This window comes from Pyxicephalus adspersus, chromosome 3, assembly GCF_032062135.1.
Source record: "Pyxicephalus adspersus chromosome 3, UCB_Pads_2.0, whole genome shotgun sequence".
Classification (NCBI taxonomy): domain Eukaryota; kingdom Metazoa; phylum Chordata; class Amphibia; order Anura; family Pyxicephalidae; genus Pyxicephalus; species Pyxicephalus adspersus.
This window is the reverse complement of record NC_092860.1, coordinates 133,099,191-133,117,781: the sequence shown is the minus strand read 5'-3', so window position 1 is coordinate 133,117,781 and position 18,591 is coordinate 133,099,191. Positions and strand designations below refer to the sequence as shown.

Below are 18,591 nucleotides of genomic sequence, written 5' to 3'. Positions count from 1 at the left end.
AACAGGCCTCATTGCAGAATCGAGGCTGGGATATACAATTTTGTGCTTAGTTTTACCTGAGCATCCACTTTTGTTGACGGGGCAAAAATAGCAGTTGACTAGCTGTTCTTGTGGTTCTCTCCACACCCGGGATTGCAAATGGCATTCCTGCTTTATGCCAGTTTAGCCAGTCACGCAGTTCGTTGGAACAACTGGTACAGATGATGACGTGGAACCCAAGATTTATCCTGGTTACCAAGTGGACAGTGGAAATATAATCTGTATATCTTTTTAAATTCTGTGGTAATTTGGCGAAGTTGTGCTTTCGTCGTGAATGAACCACACATAACAGAAAGTGTCTGGATCATTAAGGCAATTTCTAGGCATGATGACAAATGAAATCAATTGCAATTAGTGCGGTCTTTAACCTTAAAAAAGAAATGTTGTAATATGTTAAGGCTATTTATAACGAATTTCACACAATATATAATTAGCTGCATCACAAAAACTAGACTGGCTAGAGAAAAACTGAACACAGATTTGAAATCCAAACCAAATATACTACAAAGCCCACTTGTTTTACATGTGGCCACCCTATGTCTTACAGAAAATGGTCTACATAAGAAAATATGCAGTGAGCAGCAGTTCTCTGGGTGAAAATGCCTTTTTGATGCCAGTGGTCAGTGGAAAATGGTCAGACTGGTTTCAACTGATATAAAGGCAACAGTAACTCAACCACTCTTACAACCAAGGAATGCAAAACATCATCCCTGAACACACACCAGCTGGACCCATAAAGCAGATGTGCTTTAGAGTACACCATAGGTGCCACTTCTGTCAGTTTAGAACAGGTACTTGAGGCTACAGTTCTCATAAGCTCACTAAATTTTATTTAGCTGCCATAATGTTGCTGCTTTAATGTTTTGATATATTCTTATTTGGGAATAAGAAAACCAATAAAAACATGATCAAATTTTCAAGCACCCTCTACTGAACCATGTGTTTTTGGTTAGACATTTCCCTAATATCCTAACACAGACTCTAACCATATCCTAAATGCTTGAAGTTAGGTTTTATAGAAAAATGCACTAAATAGGACTGTCCCTTGCTGTTGAACATTTCCTTTACTGGAAGAATTGCAATTGCAGAATTAGCATGAGCACTTGCCACATGTTCCAGCAGATGTCATTGTATATGCACCTTCACCCACATAAGCCTCCTTCTGAGAACCTACATGCTTGTGTGCCTCCCTGTAATGGGAACTGCTGTATAAGAAAATGTGATCAGCATACAGATACATAATTATATATTTTATATTAATCATTGCTTGTGACTAATCACAGCAGTCTTGTGGTATTGCTGCAAAAGAACAGTTAGGGATACTTCCTCTTATAAACAGGAAAAAGCATGCATCTCTAAATATTGATAAACTGTTTTTTTTAAACATATATTAAGAATATTTATTATTAAGCTTACTTATGTAGGCCAAATATATTCACATGTATATTCATAAGGATTGTGGAATAAAGTGGATCTGCAGACTACCCCCCCCCATTTACTAACAGTAACAAAAAGTTTACAAATACTTACCTTTAATGCACAGAAGGTAGCTATCTTAGGATGTCATGGTGGGAATCTATCATCCTACATCAGGCAAGTCCAAAGTCCGGGGGCCAATTGTGGCCCGTGTTCAGATTTCCACAGGTCATAAAATCAATAAGGGGCCTGCCAGCACTGTTGACCACAGTAAAGGATACACAGGTACAAAATGCTATTTTATATTTCATAATTTAATGACCAACCACCTTGCAATTATCGGCCCGCTACTCGGCGGGCATTAATCGAAAGGATGGGAGTCCCCATGTGTGCACAGGGAATCCCCTATTTCATTATAGTGGGCGTGGGATGTGCCGAACCCTCACGGACCACATCCATTCTGATTCCAAGATTGTGCCCTGCACAGAGCCTGCACTGACACCGGATTCCACGCTCAGGCAATCCCTCACGTCACCCTGGTGGGTGTGTACTGTGCAGGACTCGCAGACCACACCTACATTAACCCTGAGTATGTGCTGAATGGTCGCCCCTCACACATTTTTACCTCACTAACTCTGGCCCTCCATGCAAAAAGTTTGCACCCGTCTTACATCTTATTAACTGGTATGTCACAATTTCAACTAGCTGGTTCTTCTTATAAACAGATAATATTAAAGCATATGAGCAGGAGCAGTGGGAGTATTCCAGGACTATGGCATGAGGGGGATATTATTATTATTATTACACAGTATTTATATAGCGCCATCATATTACGCAGCGCTGTACAAAGTCCATAGTCATGTCACTAGCTGTCCCTCAAAGGAGCTCACAATCTAATGTCCCTACCATAGTCATATGTCATTAATGTAGTCTAAGGTCAATTTTTAGGGGGAAGCCAACTAACCTCACTGCATGTTTTTGGGATGTGGGAGAAAACCAGAGTACCCGGAGGAAATCCACGCAGACATGGGGAGAACCTGCAAACTCCATGCATATTATGTCCTGGCTGGGAATCGAACCTGGGACCTAGCGCTGCAAAGGCCGGAGTGCTACCGCCTGAGCCACTGTGCTGCTTTATATAGAGTGATATAATCACTCTATATAAATGGTGCATCCAGAGAACTCGCTTTCTAATGTTTCAATAATGTCACTACAAAGCACAAGAGGGCACTCTGCATTTGAAGTAAAAGAAACATAATCTCCACATATGGAAGGGATTCTTCACAATAGTATCTGAAAATGTGGAATAAGCTCCCCCAGGAGTTAGTCTTAGCAAGTTCTATAGATTGCTTTAGGAAAAAGTTGGATGGTTTTCAAGAAGCACAGAATATAACTTGGTATTACATAGTTAAAGTAAAGACAACAGAGACTGTTGATCCAGAGAACATCTGATTGCCTCATGGAATCAGGAAGGAACAATTTCCCTTTGTTGAAGCAAAATGAACAAAGCATTAAAAGCATTTTTCCTTCCTCTGGATCATCTATGTCTATAGGACTTTATCTGGGATATGTTTATTTCCCAAGGTTGAACTTTTTAAATATGTAACTTTTCTCCATCAGTGTACTTTAATTTTAATTAGTAGTAAAAAACAAGCTATTCTTGGCAATTGTCATAGCATATTTTATTTATAAATCTTTTCTATCTTCCCCCTTCCCAACAACAGTGCAGAACAGTAAGTCACAGAGGCATCTGCAGTAGTGATTTCACACTATAATGCAGCTTACAGAAAGCCTTTGTATGCTTAAAAATTGTTTCAACAACATGTAGCTAGCTAGCCATTAGAAATAAGCACTGACCACGAAATTGATCCAACATTTCACATATAACTTGGTGTCCCACCTAATTATAGTCTATTTTCTGGTAAGGCAATTTATCCAATGCTACATATTTATGTGCCAACAATCCCATTTACAGTAATCAGTAAGTTATGAGAAAAACATTTTCTCATGAGTCAGAGTTTATCCCACCACCCCTGTCACCAGTTACTGAACAACATCACAAAAGTGGTTTTGACTTGTGTGACACACAACTAAAAACATTATAAAAAGAACATTAAACGCATACAATAAAAAAATCTTAAAAAACTAAGCAGAATGGATCTTGAGATGTTTTTTAAAATAACAATCAAAATAGTGCAATATATGCTTTTGAGCAGCACCCTTGGATGAAGTAGACTTCATAAAGCACAATAATGGGCAAAACAGCAAAAGGTAAAGGCACACCGGTGTTCATCCATGGATTCACATATATTCATATTCACCAACTGAAAGAGAAAATGGAAAATAATGTAAGGTATAACGTAATTGTTGACACATACATTGTGCTTAAAAGTTTGGGAATCCTTTCGGTTTTTCTATATTTGTATATGAATGTGACCTAAAACATCATCTGATTTTCAAACAAGTCCTAAAAGTAGATGAAGATAACCTAGTTCAACAAAAATCTTGGTTTGTGGCAAAAGAAATTGAATCATGCTCCAAATATTTGGTGTGACCCCCGTGTGCAGCAATACCTGCCAATAAACATCTGCAGTAACTGTTGGTTAGTCCTGCTCATCAACTTGGTGGAATTGTAGCCTTTATACAGAACAACTTCAGCTTCAGCATAAACTGCTCACGTTAGGTCTTTCCACAACATTTCAATTGGATTCATGTCAGAGTTTTGACTTGACCATCCCAGAACATTCACTTTATTCTTCTTTAACCATTCTTTGGTAGAACAACTTGTGTGTTTAGGATTGTTGTCTTGCTGCATGACCTACTGTCTCTTGAGATTCCGTTCACGGACAGTTGTCTTGATATTCTTCTTTAAAATTCTCTGGTATTGTTAAGAATTAATTGTTCTGACAATTATTGCAAGCTGTCCAGGCCCAGATGCAGAAAGGAGGCCTAAACCAAAACACTCCCACCACCATGTTTAACAGATGGGATAGGATTCTTATGTTTGAATGCAGTGTTTTTCTTTTTTCATTTTAGTTTCATCCATCCACAAAATATTTTTCTGGTATCCTGGTTAGTTCGCATGATCTTTAGCAAACTGAAGATTGTCAACAATATTTGGGGGGAAAGCTGTGGCTTTTTCTCTACTACTCTGCCATACACACCAGTACTGTTTGTTGACTCATGAATATCGACATTCACCAATATGAGGCACTGCTTCAGTTGCTTGAAAGTGACCATGCTTCCTGTTGTAACCTCTAAAACTATTACATGTCTTACAACACAATCTGTCACTGTTGATGGCTGGAGTCCAAACTCTTTAAAGATGGTCCAGTACCTTGTCCAGGTTTATGAGCAGCAAAAACTCCCCAGGTCCTCAGACACACCTTTGTCCAAGCTATGATACACATACAACACATTTGTGTATGAGTGATCAGGTTTTGCCCTATTCTTCAAATGAAACAGTGTCTCTCACTTACATCCAGTTGTCATCCCATCGATTGAAAACACCAGACTTTGATCTCCACCTTTGAATTATATGATAATCCTAGGGATTCACTTACATCACATGCAGATATGTTATTTGTTAATTTTTTTTAAAATACATACTTGACCAAATATAATTATTTTGTTCATTTATTTACCTTGGTTTTCTTCATCTACTTTTAGAACTTGAAAATCAGACAATGTTTAAGAACATTTTAAAAATTCCCAACCTTTCAAGCACCACCGTATGCTTTCCCCAGGGCTGTGCACACAGTAAAGAAATACAATGATATACAAAGTACCGAAAGGTATAGCAGTCAAAAACATTTGAGTTGGTCTGTTGAAGTATAAGTAAACCCAAAACCAAAATTGTAATATATCACAGCTTATCAGTTGTTAAGACACAATGACAGCATTAGTTTTCTTTTCTCTCTCTAGTTGGCCCTGCCGATTACCTTGTTCTGGCTGTAGCCTTATAAAAAACCACTGCAAACTGGTTACAATCTCTTAAAAAGGAATTTTAGCTGAGATGGTTAACTGAAGCCTCCCCGCTTCTTGTATCCCTGGTAAAACCCCTGAAATGGCTCTGTCGCAAGGAATAGGGTCTGCAAACACTGTTTCTACTGTCCATAGACATGTGTAGGGAACTACTGATTTATTAAAGCTCACCAAGACTGTGAAAGATACACTTTCACCAGTGAACCTGGGTAATCCAGCAAATTTGGAATGGATTTCTTAAAATTAATTTTTATATTTTTTAGCAAATGTTTTCAATCCTGGACAAGATCCATTTCAGGTTTGTTGAATCACCCAGGTTCACTGATTATAGTTTATCTTTAATATATCATGCCCAAAGTGTCTTTGGATCCACTATTGATGTTATCATCAGTGATGTGACTAGTATAATGAGCACCCACCCTTCTTGGGAAGAAACTTAAGGAACAGACTGTCGTCTCCCTCATTCCCTTCTCTGGGTGTTTGTCAATCTTTTCAAACCTTTCGATACTTTGCATCTCAGGTTTTGCAAGAGGTGTTATCCCAGAGGTACAGGAACAGGAGTTTGGTCCATGCTTCTTCCTGCATTTTCAATTCCAACATTACTCTAATGCCAAACAGAGTAGCATCTTCATTGAGTCCTCTCTAGTTTTCTAAGCCAAGATGTCATGACCCTGTTTCTAGTGGCCATTTCAGGGATTTTACTCCTACCTGTTTACTATTCATAAACCCCATCTTAGACCTTAAAAGGACCTGAATGATATATTTTGAGCCACATTTCATTTGTCCTCACTTTTCTAGCAGCTTAGCATTTCCTACAATTTGTGATTTGGTCTCTAAACTACAAAGTCAGGAACCTTTGGCGTCTCAAATGCATCTTGGCTGCTCACATCATGGCATGCATAGATGACTGCCCAGTAGAAACTTGAACCTTTCTCCAGGCTTAGTCAGGTGCTGGTAAAGTGCTTTTAGGGTGCCATAACAATGATTGGCAACTCAGCAAACCAACGCATGTTCTGTGAATTACACTTGTGGGAACATGTCCTTGTAATAAGTTTGTCACAACAACAAAATTTACTCATGACTATATTGTGTAAAGGTATACCAAAAAAGCTTTGTTTAAATTATATCCAATTGAGTGGAGGTGGACAATACACAGTTCTTTTTAATTTGTGGAAATGACATATAAAGCAAAAACAAAACATTGATGAATGTAGCCAAGTCTTCTGGTGTTTTCTAACTTTATCAGTTGCCATCAGCTCATTAAAACATTCTATGTGACTTCACCCCTAGTAAACAGTCTCTGCACTTAACTATTCTCCAGTGTATACTGGTGTGAGTTGCACTTCCACATGCTTGTAAATTAGGAAAGTTATTTTACACATGTACTTATTTTTATTTTTTATAATTGTCACCACTGGTCATCCCTTTAAATACAATAAAAAGCTTTATTGAGCATCTGGCTTTAAAGAGCTTAAGCTGTTACCAAGGGCAGACAAGCTGACATCCTCATAAAATTTTAATAGACACTGAGTTGAGAGGAAAGTAGTTTAAATATAAACAGAATTGCTGCCACCGGGTCTCTGACTCTAGGAATGGCTAGATGGGGTTACAGACAGGACAGGGGTAGCTCGGCTTTAAAGAGAACCTAGTCGTATCTGGTTGCTTTTTAGTGGGGCACACCAAAAAGTATCTGCCTTGTCAAGAACATCCTGACCACCAGCATCCTGGCTGTACCTATTTCCTACTCCTGTAATCCTCTTCTGCTGGGTGGCATTTTCACACTTAGCCACACACTGCCACCCAACAACTCCAGAGCATGGTTTATTTAGAACTACCTTGAACTCACCAGCTATTTTCATATCCTTCATGTCATATCTTCCTGTGTAATGTTATGAAATTGATAGCTTGGGAATCTCCTTACTATGTGAAACCATCTGAACACCCAACTTTTCCTTCTAGCCTCAAAAATATCTTTGCTTATATTACTCGTCTTTTATAACCATTATAGTTTAACTGTATGAGCATTGTCCCTCCCCTGAGAAAGTTGTATTGGTGTCACTGTCGATTCTGCCCAATTCTTCACCGCTCACATTTAGAACATTGCCAGGTTCTGCCACTTTTGCCCGCTCAACATCTCCAAAATCCGCCCCTACCTGTCCCAAGAGACCAATGAACTCCTTGTACAAATCATCTATCATATAGACTACTGTAAGATTTTCTCCACTGGTATTCCATTACCTAACTCTCTCCTCTAGAATCTATAATGAATGTTGCAACCAGACTTGTCCATCCTTCCCACCACTCCTCTTTTGCTGCCTTTCTTTGTAGTTCTCTTCATTGGCTTCTATTTCACCTCAGAATCAAATTGAAGCTCCTGTGATTTGCCAAGTATGCGGAAATTCCACCAAATTACACGTTTCGCCTTGCGGCTTCTTCAGGGTATAGTTGAGAATGTTAGTGGTTGATGACTAACCAGATAATGTCATACTATGGGCAAAAGTTCTAAAAAAGTGAAGAGGGATCCAAAAAGCCAATTTAGGACAACGAAATAGGTGGCAGCAGAGAGAGGAAACATTACTGCTGTGGTAGAGGGCAGGTAACATCATGCAAATATGCTTGTATGGATCCTTAAAACACTAATATTGGCAAAATTTGCCTATAAAACCCTAGTTTTTTTCCCATTCTTTCATTGGAATACCCGCATACTTGATTAGTCATTTGAGGCAGCAATATTTAGGTAGTCAGGGGAAGTTGGTTTACGCCTTCTCTTTGAATATCCTGTGCTATGCCGTCAAATCCCTCCACAGCTCGTCCCACTTACCTTTCTGACCTGATAGAAAAATACCCCCCTTTCCGTTCTCTTCGCTCCTCCAATGACCTACTAATGAGTTATTCTCACATAACCTCATCACACACGGCTCCAAGACTTTTCTAGAGCTACCCTGACTCTCTGGAATGGTCTTCCATTCCATTCGGCTTGCTCCTACTTTCTGCTCATTTAAAGGAGCACTTAAAACTCATCTTTTCAAACTTGCCTACCAGTCTTCTTCTGTCTCCTAACCCCCCCTCCTATTGTGTGATATTTCCCCTACCTCCTAGATTGTAAGCTCTTCTGGGCAGGGTTCCCTCCTCCTACTGTCATTGTTTGTATCTGTCTATCAGCAAACCCCTATTTATTGTACAGCCCTGCATAATATGTTGGCGTTATATAAATACTGTTTGGTAATAATAATACCAAAAAAATATCATTGTTAAGAAAACTGGCAAGTCATAAACAAGATGTCATTGTTGTACTGTTACTTCATCTCTTCTTCAAATACATTAAATAAGCATATGGAAATCCTTATTATGTAGCAATGAGAAATAAAATGTCTGACCTTTGCATGTTACTTGAGTGGGATACGGATTGGAGTTAAGGAATAACTGCCAAATTTACTGATAAGACCCCTAGTTGCAGGAAATCCAACAGGTTTTAAAGGTCCTGTAAAAAGATAACATGCGTGTTTTAAAAAAAATCATCTACAAATGATACCTAAAGCCCATATTCAAAGAAAACAATTTTCGAATGTTTTTAAATTTTCTTTACCTTGTGAAAGAAGATACTTGCCTATACCAGTGGTCCAGGTTCCCTAAAAATGCTGCTTCCGGGAAAAAAGGAGACTGCTAGTTCAGTGCTACACGTGCCCATGATGACCATTTCCTTACTCTCTCTTTTGCGCCAACATCAGTGCTACTGTCTCCCTTTTCTAGATTCTAAGAGGACCTCACCACTGGACAGTAAATAGGGCCATGTCATGCAGGCAGCGATGTGGACACTCATGAATGTAGCATGGCATGACCATGGCTTTTGGTAAATAAAAAGGGCAGTGGTACTTAAAGGGTAGTTGTTAGTATTCTGGAATTTATCTTTAAATACATATCAAGATAAACTCCTTTTGTTCAGTAGTTGATTGTCGTCATAGTAAACAACCAGGTATATATCCTGCCACTGGCAGGTTGGTCAATAAAAAAAAATATCTGGTGAACTCCATATGGATTTACTGAAGTTAAATGAAGGCATTGAAAATCTTGTCCTGTTCGGGGATATTCATGTATACAAAAAGGAACAGAAACTATGAACATCAGTTGGAACAAGAACCACAAATTATAAGATCATGTAAATTTTGAATGGCATGGAGTGAAAAGTGGGAAATTTCAAAATACAAAAAATTTGTCACTTAGGAGAGAAGGAAAGTTTCCTGTAGCCAGTGGAGACTACTTCTTTTACTGGGATGTTGGTGAACATCAGTCTGCCCCCAAACTTTTTGGCCAATTAAGACCTCATGCTAACCTAGATTTATCTGCCACCCTGTTGTATTCTTGTGGTCCAGGAATAATTGTTTTTGAGTTAGGAGCTCTGCTTTGAGGAGGAATAAAAACATTTGAACCTCTTATCTTGCAAGAAATACAGTCTGTGAAAAAAGAAAGACTATTTCTTTGAGGGCTTCACCTTCCTTTTCTGGGGAGAATGAACATAGTTTCCCTCATGTTGTCTTTGATAATATTATTATATTATATATTAAACCTCAAACGTGAAGACTATCAGGTAACTCCCTGCCTCTGGGGGTTTCAGAAATCATGGAGGTTATCGCTTTCCTTCCATTTCTTTTAATCGAAAAAATATAATCTTCATTGCTGTAAAAGAGATTTCCAACCAATCCCGAAGCAACTTAAAATCAGTAAAGGATACATTAATGGACTCACCAGTTAATAAACTAAAAAAAAAAGATTAGAACAAATACCCCCACCTGGTAATTATATTTTTTTTGGGAAAGATGATAGCAGTCATATATCAGTAAGAAATAGTTTTACCCATCACTAATTGTTTGAGTACAGTAGAATATAAATCAGCAAAAACAAACTGTTTTTGCACTGGTAAACTGTCCTATGGAATGAGGAGGACATCTATTGAGATGTCTTACATAATATTTTAGAAACAATACAAAAGTGTTTTAACAATTTTACCTTCAGTATCTCTTTGTATTTAAAAAAATAAAATTTTAAACATTCTAATACTTTAAACTTAGCACAAAATTATTGTTGTAAGAAACAATGTTTTTGTACAACAGTAGGAATGAACGAGATCTGTCCAGTGTTCTGTTCTATAAAGATGGGGAGGGACACATGGGAGGCTCCATGGTACATTACTATGACCAATGCCTGTCACCCATTAAATTTAAGATTAGCTAGAAATGCTTTTTTTTCAATGAAAAAAAATATTTCCAAGCTTGCTTGTAATAATGTAACAGTAGTTAATATACACACCGCATTTTAATAGATTTCTTTGTCAATGGGTAGCTTTTGATTAGCTGCACATGATAAAGAGTCATAGGCAATAACAAACATCAGAAATACTCAATAGTACTCAGTGAGTGCATCAGCATATATTTCTTCCATGTGGCAGTTTATGTTAATATCTTCATACATAGTTGTGTTCCAAGGATGAGACACCTATTTTTCCTGTTCATATGAAAGACTACTACCAGAACATGTTATTTTGTGAATGAAACTGAAAAGTTCATTGTTGGGGTGTATGTACACTTTAAACATTTGTATACATGTTGTGTTTTGTTGTGTTAGGTAGACAATGGCATAAACTGACAGAGATCAGACAGACAATAAATGGGATTCCAAGTGGCATTAGAAGTTTAGTTTATCAGTCATTAGCAACTTACCTATCTGGAGTTTTGTGTATTCAGTTTGTACCTTTCCTGTGCCTGGACGCTGTCCTTTAGAACTGTTTTTTTCTAGATATAGGGCAACTGTATGTTTCTTCCTTTCTTCCAGTGCAGAGGTATTGCAGTGGCTGTCACTCTTTATTAGAGTTCCTCTCATATTCCTTGAGCACATTTTATATCTACACTTGGCAAAGGTTTTGTCCACTTGAAATTTATATTTTGTGCTTTTGTTCATTCCTAAACCTGACTTGCTGTTTCCATCACAGAACACTTTATTTGAGTGTAACATTTTTGTTTTTTCATTTCCACAATTTGGTAGAAAAATGTTGCAGTCTTTAATGCCTTGTTTGTTGCTTCGGGACCTAATGGTGTGTTTAGGCTCATTTTCTCTTAATGCCTTTGTATGTTGCCTGGTAGAAATGTAAGACCTTGACTCATTTTGTGATAATGATAAATACCCTCCTACAGTTCCCAGGCCTGTAAAATCTTTTAGATTGTCCTTGGTTAAGTGCACTTTTTTGGGGGCAGTAGATTCTGCAGCATTAATGACTTTTGTTGTACAAAACTCCGTCAGATCTAAAATCTCACCAGGACACGAAAACTTTACACAAACATCTTGGGTTTTATTGCTGCTACTTTGCAAGTTGTTCATTTTTAGATTACTTTTGTGTTTGCTGATCTTTAAAGTAAAACTTTCAGGATCGACAAATTTAGAAACTGGATGAAGTTCTTCTACAGTGCTAGACTGTGTCAGCTGTCTGCACTTTTCCAAGTATTTTTTAGAAGCGGATGAATTAATGCTGGGTTGTTTGTATTTTTGTTTGTTTTTTTCAGTAATTGTGTTAAGAGGTCTGCGAGCATTAGCTTTTCTCACTATTGAAAGGGATTGTGTTTCTGTTGTTTGCATAAACCAGGTGGAAAGATCATTCATATCGTATTTTTTCTGAAAAAGCATCTGAATGGGCGACATGGATTCTGAGCTGGAGAATTTACAAACTGGTGAAGAGTGTGTTTCAGAATCTTTCTGTACATTGTTTTCAGTGACCCATGTCTTTGATATCTGTTCGTACCTGTTTTCTAAATGGTTTAGCAAAGCCTCATTTGATGTTGTTGTAGACCACCACTCAATAGCAGTGTCAGCCTGCAGGGCAGAATCTGGAGAAGTACACCGACTTTGAACCTCATTATTAATACTATCCAGGTGTATTACTGCTGGCTTACACTGTGTCTTGTAACTTCTCAATTTTTTTTTGTAATTTTTACTTTTGCTAAAGCTATGCTTTTTGGACTTACGGAGTAAGGCACATCTTACAGAAAACTTAGACTGGGAACCATAATATAGTGAAAGTAAAGGTGACCTTTTAGATCTAGTCATATAATTTGACAAGACCTGTTTTCTAATCTGTCGGGATTTCCGACTTTTACACTTCTTCAATTTTGTGTTATGGTTAAGGTTTTGCTCAGCTTGATCATTTCGGTTATCTTCTTTATTACTTGTCTTCATTTGATCATCGAATTGAGATTTATTTTTGTTCTGTATTTTTTCCTGCACTGAACTGCATTCATTTGTCACACATAAATTACGGACAGTGTACAGTTTTCCACATTTCTGGAGACGTGTGGAAAATCTTAGCGATATTTTGCAGTTATCTGCTCCATGTGGCATAGTATGGTTTCCTGGTTCTCTGACGTTTGTAATGTCAGATGTTTCTGAAGAGTCAAGAATTTTTTGCAGTTTTTTAATTTTAATCTGAGTGCTAGATATATTTCTTGCTACATACGTTTCAGTGGTCCTTGGTTCTCTCAATTTTTCTGCCACATTGGAGTGTTCAACACTTTTGCTTGTCAAATAGGGAATAGAAATCTTTAGGTCATTTTTCATTTTACTAGATATTTCCTTATCATTATTGTTTGACTTTGATTGTTTAACAGCTGATTTTTTAATTTTCCCCAGGCTGTGGTCGCCAACCCTATCGGACCCTAACCATTTTCTCCTCAAAGTATATGGCTCTTCCTGAAGATTATGAGTAGTTTCATCAGCTGCTGATAGACTTGAAGATGTAATGACTTTACACTGTGGGTTTACAAAGTTGCCCGGATTGTCAGATTGACCTGGGGAATCTGACATTGCATTTTTCTTTCGTGCATCATTGGAATGTTTACTCAAAAAAGACAATGGCTGGTGGTCTCTGTTGTTATCAAATGACGTACACACAGGGCTTAAGACATATTTAACTCCATCTTTAGACTCAATCTTAGAAACAAACATTAGTTGAATTGGGCTAAAGTATGTGTTCCCAGAAATTCTGCCTGATGTAGAATTATTACTGCTGGACTTTGAACCTAAAGATGAATCACTTTGATTTTTCTGTATTGCTGATCTTGAGATGAGATCAGTTATTGATTTAGCAGAAATCAGTGGATTGTTTCCTTGACTGTCCATACTTTTTGTAGTTTCACAACTTTCTGTTTCACTTCTATCTGGAATTCGTGCACCAGAACAAATGGTGTTTTCCAAACGTTCTAGTACTACCTTCAAGTGGGCATTTCTCGCTTTATCAGTAGTACACCTACCCACCTGTCCATTGGTTTTAAAGTTCTTTAAAATCCCTGAGTTGTGTTTGATGGTGCATTTACAAAATAAGTTTCTGTTACTTTGAAAAGAACACTGGTCATGAGAGACATCACATATTTTGCATTTTCCCAAAATATTTTTGGAATATCTTTTGAAAGGAATATTGCATTCAACAAGAGAATTTTGATGAGAACGTCTCTTATGTGTATTTGCATTTTCTATGAGTGAAAATGCTGAGCCTTCAGGTAAACAAGGCTGACTATTTTTGACACAATTAACATTCTTAGAATGTACTGTTGATTTACTATGAGGTAGTTCGGTTTTATTTTCCTGGTTGGCATGATCTGTTGAATTACTTTCAGGATTCTTTATTATTAAAATGTCACAAACATTCCCCTTTTCAGAGCCTACTGCTTTAGCCACATCCTCCGGTGAATTCCTTGAATCCTTACCATAAGTGGTCTTTTCCTTAGAAAAAGTATCACAGATAAATTTGCTAGTAAACTCCAAGGACTGACTGCTAGATAAAGAGCAATCAAATTTTGGAGACTTTTGTTGGCTTTTTCGTAATCGTGTTTGTGTCCCTGTATCCTCTAGGTTGTTTGAATCTTGGTTTAGAAGTTCTACAAAATGATTTGTTTGGGAATTGTTTAGAAGGTGCTTAATTAAGTTTCCAAAATGTACTGAGTCAATTTTACATTTGTCTTGAGAAATCTGAGTTGCATTTTTTTCAGTAGGCTTCAGTTTGTTCTGCTCCTCATTAACGTCACATGTTAGATTGCTAGTATTTGAACTTTTAGTCACAGTATTGTGGGTTACTTCAGTCTGGCAGGATTTACTTTTTATGGAAATGGGGGATGCTGGTTGATATTTTGAGTCATTTTTGACTATGGCTCCATCCCAGCATGTTGTAATTCTTTGTAATTTCAAACGGGGCAAAGTTGAAGAACAGCTTATGGCACGATACGTGCTAGAACAGCGAATAAATAATTTCTTCTTTTTTGAACGTGTATTTATGCAGTGCAAAATTTTATTTTTCGATCCAAGGTGAAAATCTTCATGTTTAATGGGATTCAGTTTCACAGTTCCTAAGGCTAAATTAGGCCAAGTAAGGCGTAAATCTTTTAGGCGGACAGACAGATAAGGCAGATTAGTGGAAGATGCTTGCGTCTTAAGACTAACACAGTTACTGAGTTTTTCCGTGCAAGAGTAAAATAGAGCAGGTGATTTTTTTGGACTTTTGGATGTTTTTTCTTGTTCAGAAATTTGCAGATGTCCACAGCTACCGTGTGAACATGTTTTCTGTTCCTCTTTTAAAAATTTCAGCATAAGTGCTAATTGCTGTCGGTGGTACAAGCAATAAGTGGCTAAAACTTTACTTAAAGCAGTGTTTTCTTTAGGAAGTTTCTTCACTTTCTTTAATTTTCTTAAAGAGTAGCCATCAATGACACTGTGAAAAACAAATGAGAAAACCATGCATTATTTAAAATATAAAAATGTTAGCCTTATATTTGTGCATAGACAAGGCAATAATGATTTTACAGTGAACTCATACTTCTAGTAGGGATGAACATATTATCTACTAGCATACTGGCAACAGGATCTGACCCTACAACATTGATTCTGTGAGAGGGGAGACAGGAGGATCTCATGTTGGAGAGGAGAGCAGGGAGCAACACCCTCCCGAAGAAGGAATTAGGGGAGAGCAGCCAGTAGGATTGTAGATGTGGGCTACAGACACATAATGGAGCTGGAACTGGATCTGGGAGTGGCAGCAAATTTCTAATCCTGAATTGAGAAAATGTGGAAGGGCGGTGGGAGAATAGCAGCGACACTGAAGAATTATGAGGACAATGAGGTCTGTCATTTGCAACCCCTAATGCACAGCGCTGTGCAATATGTTGGCTTCATATAAATACTGATTATTATTAATAAAAATAATAATAATGTGCATGTAAAGATGATATTCTGCAAAACAGCTAGTGGGAAAAATAAAGCTTGTGGACCAATAAGTGTCAAAAAAGCACTAATAAAAAAAAAAAGCCACAGAGCTTGAACAGAAGAGGAAGGAGCTGTGAACAATAAGTAGCAATAATGAGAATGATGAGAAAATACCAGACTAAAAAAAAGGATGAGATAAATAGAAGGATTATTATTATGGGAGCTAGACTGGCCAGGAGAATAGCATCAGGCAAACTGTATTAGAAGAGTAGGGAGCAGGATATGTACATTACCAACAGGGGAGAAGTTAGCAATGATAAAAAAAAGTCACGACTTGAAGGTGAGCATAAAACATTTATTATGTTTTTATTTATTTAGTGCCATCGACCTAGGTCTTTGCTATTGCCACACTCTTAAGTTCATTTTAAGGTAAAGCACAAACCAGCTGGGAGAATCCTTATTCTCGGCTTTGATCTTTACCCTTCATTTAAAAGGAAAATGGAAATCTGGGCAATTCTTTACTTGTTTACAAGTATGCTAATAGTAAAATTTGCATGCTCAAAAACAATCTGTAAAGAATATAAAAGCACTGGTAAGGATTAAAGCCTACTGCATGTAATTTGACATGTAAAGGCTGTAAATGTTTCTGCTCTACTAATAAAATGCCTTTACTAAGATGTGTAATACAGAAAATCTTCAACTTTCTTTCCACTTGCTTATAGTTGTAGAGGACAAAAAGGAGGGTGTTGTCAGCTGACGGTAAACTTGTGTCATTGGCGAGTCCTAGAAAGAGTAAATATCACAAATCTACCCATTATTAGATTTTCTCTGAGATCCAGATTAGCAACGACATAATAAAAAACTCCTATACAGCCTACAACCCACCTAAAGTTTCTTAAAAGAATTGAATATATCCCAGAATAGAATACATCATAAGAATTATATCTCTCATACGAGTGGGCACTGCTGGAGTATATGAACCATTGGTGTCATTCTTGATTATCTTGATGGATTCCTTAAAGTTCCACAATTTCAGGAACATGTATGTTGGCAGTCAACCACCTATTTATTTTACTTGTGTGTGTGTATATATATATATATATATAAAAAGTGCTGTCATATAACAAAACACTTTACAAAGTCCATTGTCTCTCAAACCCACTCACAATCTAATGTCCTTACTACAGCCATATGCCATTAACAGTCTAAGGCCAATTGTGAGGGGAAGCCAAATAATCTAATTGCATGTTTTAGGGATTTGAGAGGAAACCCACGCAAATATACAAACTCCCTGCAGATAGTGTCCTGGCGGTAGCTAACCATGGTAACTAAACTGGTTACCTTTACTGCTGTCTGCATTGACAAACTGGGCTTATTTATTTTATGAATTATGGAGAATACATTTTGAATAAATCTGAAGAACTATGAAACTTTAAATTTATGTCAATAAACTGTTAATAGTTTTTCTCCCCCATCAAAGTATGCTCTATTGAAATGATAAAGATGTAATACTAAAAAAAAATAAAATCTGTTTATTAGCACTTATACTCTTGTGAAGAAAACATTACTTTTGACTACATAAAACGTTGTGTTATTGTTCACGACTATTCATTTAGTTCAATGAGCAGTAATAATAAGTTCTTTGTTTTCTTTTTATTCTATAAATCCTTTTTTGTACATACAAATTTGATGGCAAAAAACACGTTTTTTTAAATTTAGAATAGTGCTCTGACATTTGACTCACAAACAGAAGCTGTATTTTCTATGAATAATCTGTATGCTGATGTAAATAACAGCTACCTCTTGCAGAAAGACTTTGGTAGCAGTTTATTCAATTATTAAAGTTTGAAGTGTATTTACTTCCAAATTAATAAGCAAACCATAGCCCCATAATCATATTCTAAGATACAACGGATGTAGCCACAAAGCTACTGATCTATTTCAGTTGGCCTTGTGCAATTATGTAATACTACTGATGTGTGCAGAAACTTTCCATATAACTGGGGAACAGGGAATATCTGTATCATTAAAGTCTATGGAAATTACAACATATGGACATTGTAAGACAAGATTGAAGCACCTATAGAAAAGCTTTGTTGGTAGAGGTAAGAGGGGACCTGGGTTGGGGGGTATCTTAAAGCTAAGGGGAATGGGAAATTTTTATTCTTAAGTGAATTTGTTCCTAAAAGAATGACAAAGTACCAAAAAGTGTTCCTGCTGCCGTATGCAGTTGGTTTGATACAAGACTTACTATCTTCATACTGAAAATTATGTTCTATATGTCCTTGTAGACAAGGGAAAAGTAAAGGGTATTTTAGGTATCTTGTCAACAAATTAACAGAAATATGGCCTGACCTAAAAAAAAAAAAAAAAATAATACTGCTAAAACTTGTGGTGCCAAGAGATTACTATAATTGAATGCATCTGTAGATCCCCATGGATTGTAGCCCAGACTATATACAAGGTATCAATTTATAATAGAGAAAAGATATAGCCACATGCCAAATTCTACAACCTCTTCAAGTAGTACCGAGCTTGGCATTTGACAGATCATGGACAGGCATGAGCCTAATCTGGATTTCAAATGATGATGAGGCCATTTGTATAGCCTGTGGCTAAAGTCTATGGGATTAGGATTTTGTATAGCAAAGGTATTTGCGGACACTACTGTATAGGACTACAGTGTATGTTTATGTGGTAGGGACTTGCACAGTTATGGTTTTACAGACCTGTAAATGATTTCAGAAGAAGAAAAGGTGAGGCTCAGGAGCAGCAAACCACATGCCAAGTCATGCTTTGCCCTTGCATTTACGTTGGTGGTATATTTCTTTTACCAAAACAGGAATGGCAACGTGTTTCCAAGGACTGTACACCAACATAAACGTGCACAAAATTTTTACCATCTGCTCCTATTAGACT

General features: G+C 37.1%; 1 protein-coding gene across 2 annotated transcripts in view; it reads right to left on the bottom strand.

Annotated features, from left to right (window-relative positions):
• Positions 1–3,120: 3,120 nt before the first annotated feature.
• LCORL (ligand dependent nuclear receptor corepressor like) overlaps positions 3,121–18,591 on the bottom strand; it is a 49,099-nt gene continuing 33,628 nt past the window's right edge. For both annotated transcript variants that reach the window (XM_072406398.1, XM_072406397.1), the window contains exons 7-9: positions 11,154–15,181; positions 8,817–8,920; positions 3,121–3,779 (exon numbers count right to left, since the gene is read on the bottom strand). In XM_072406398.1, coding sequence (XP_072262499.1) covers positions 8,826–8,920; positions 11,154–15,181 — 4,123 coding nt within the window. In that variant the 3' untranslated portion in view covers positions 3,121–3,779; positions 8,817–8,825. The remainder of the gene's footprint in view (positions 3,780–8,816; positions 8,921–11,153; positions 15,182–18,591) is intronic.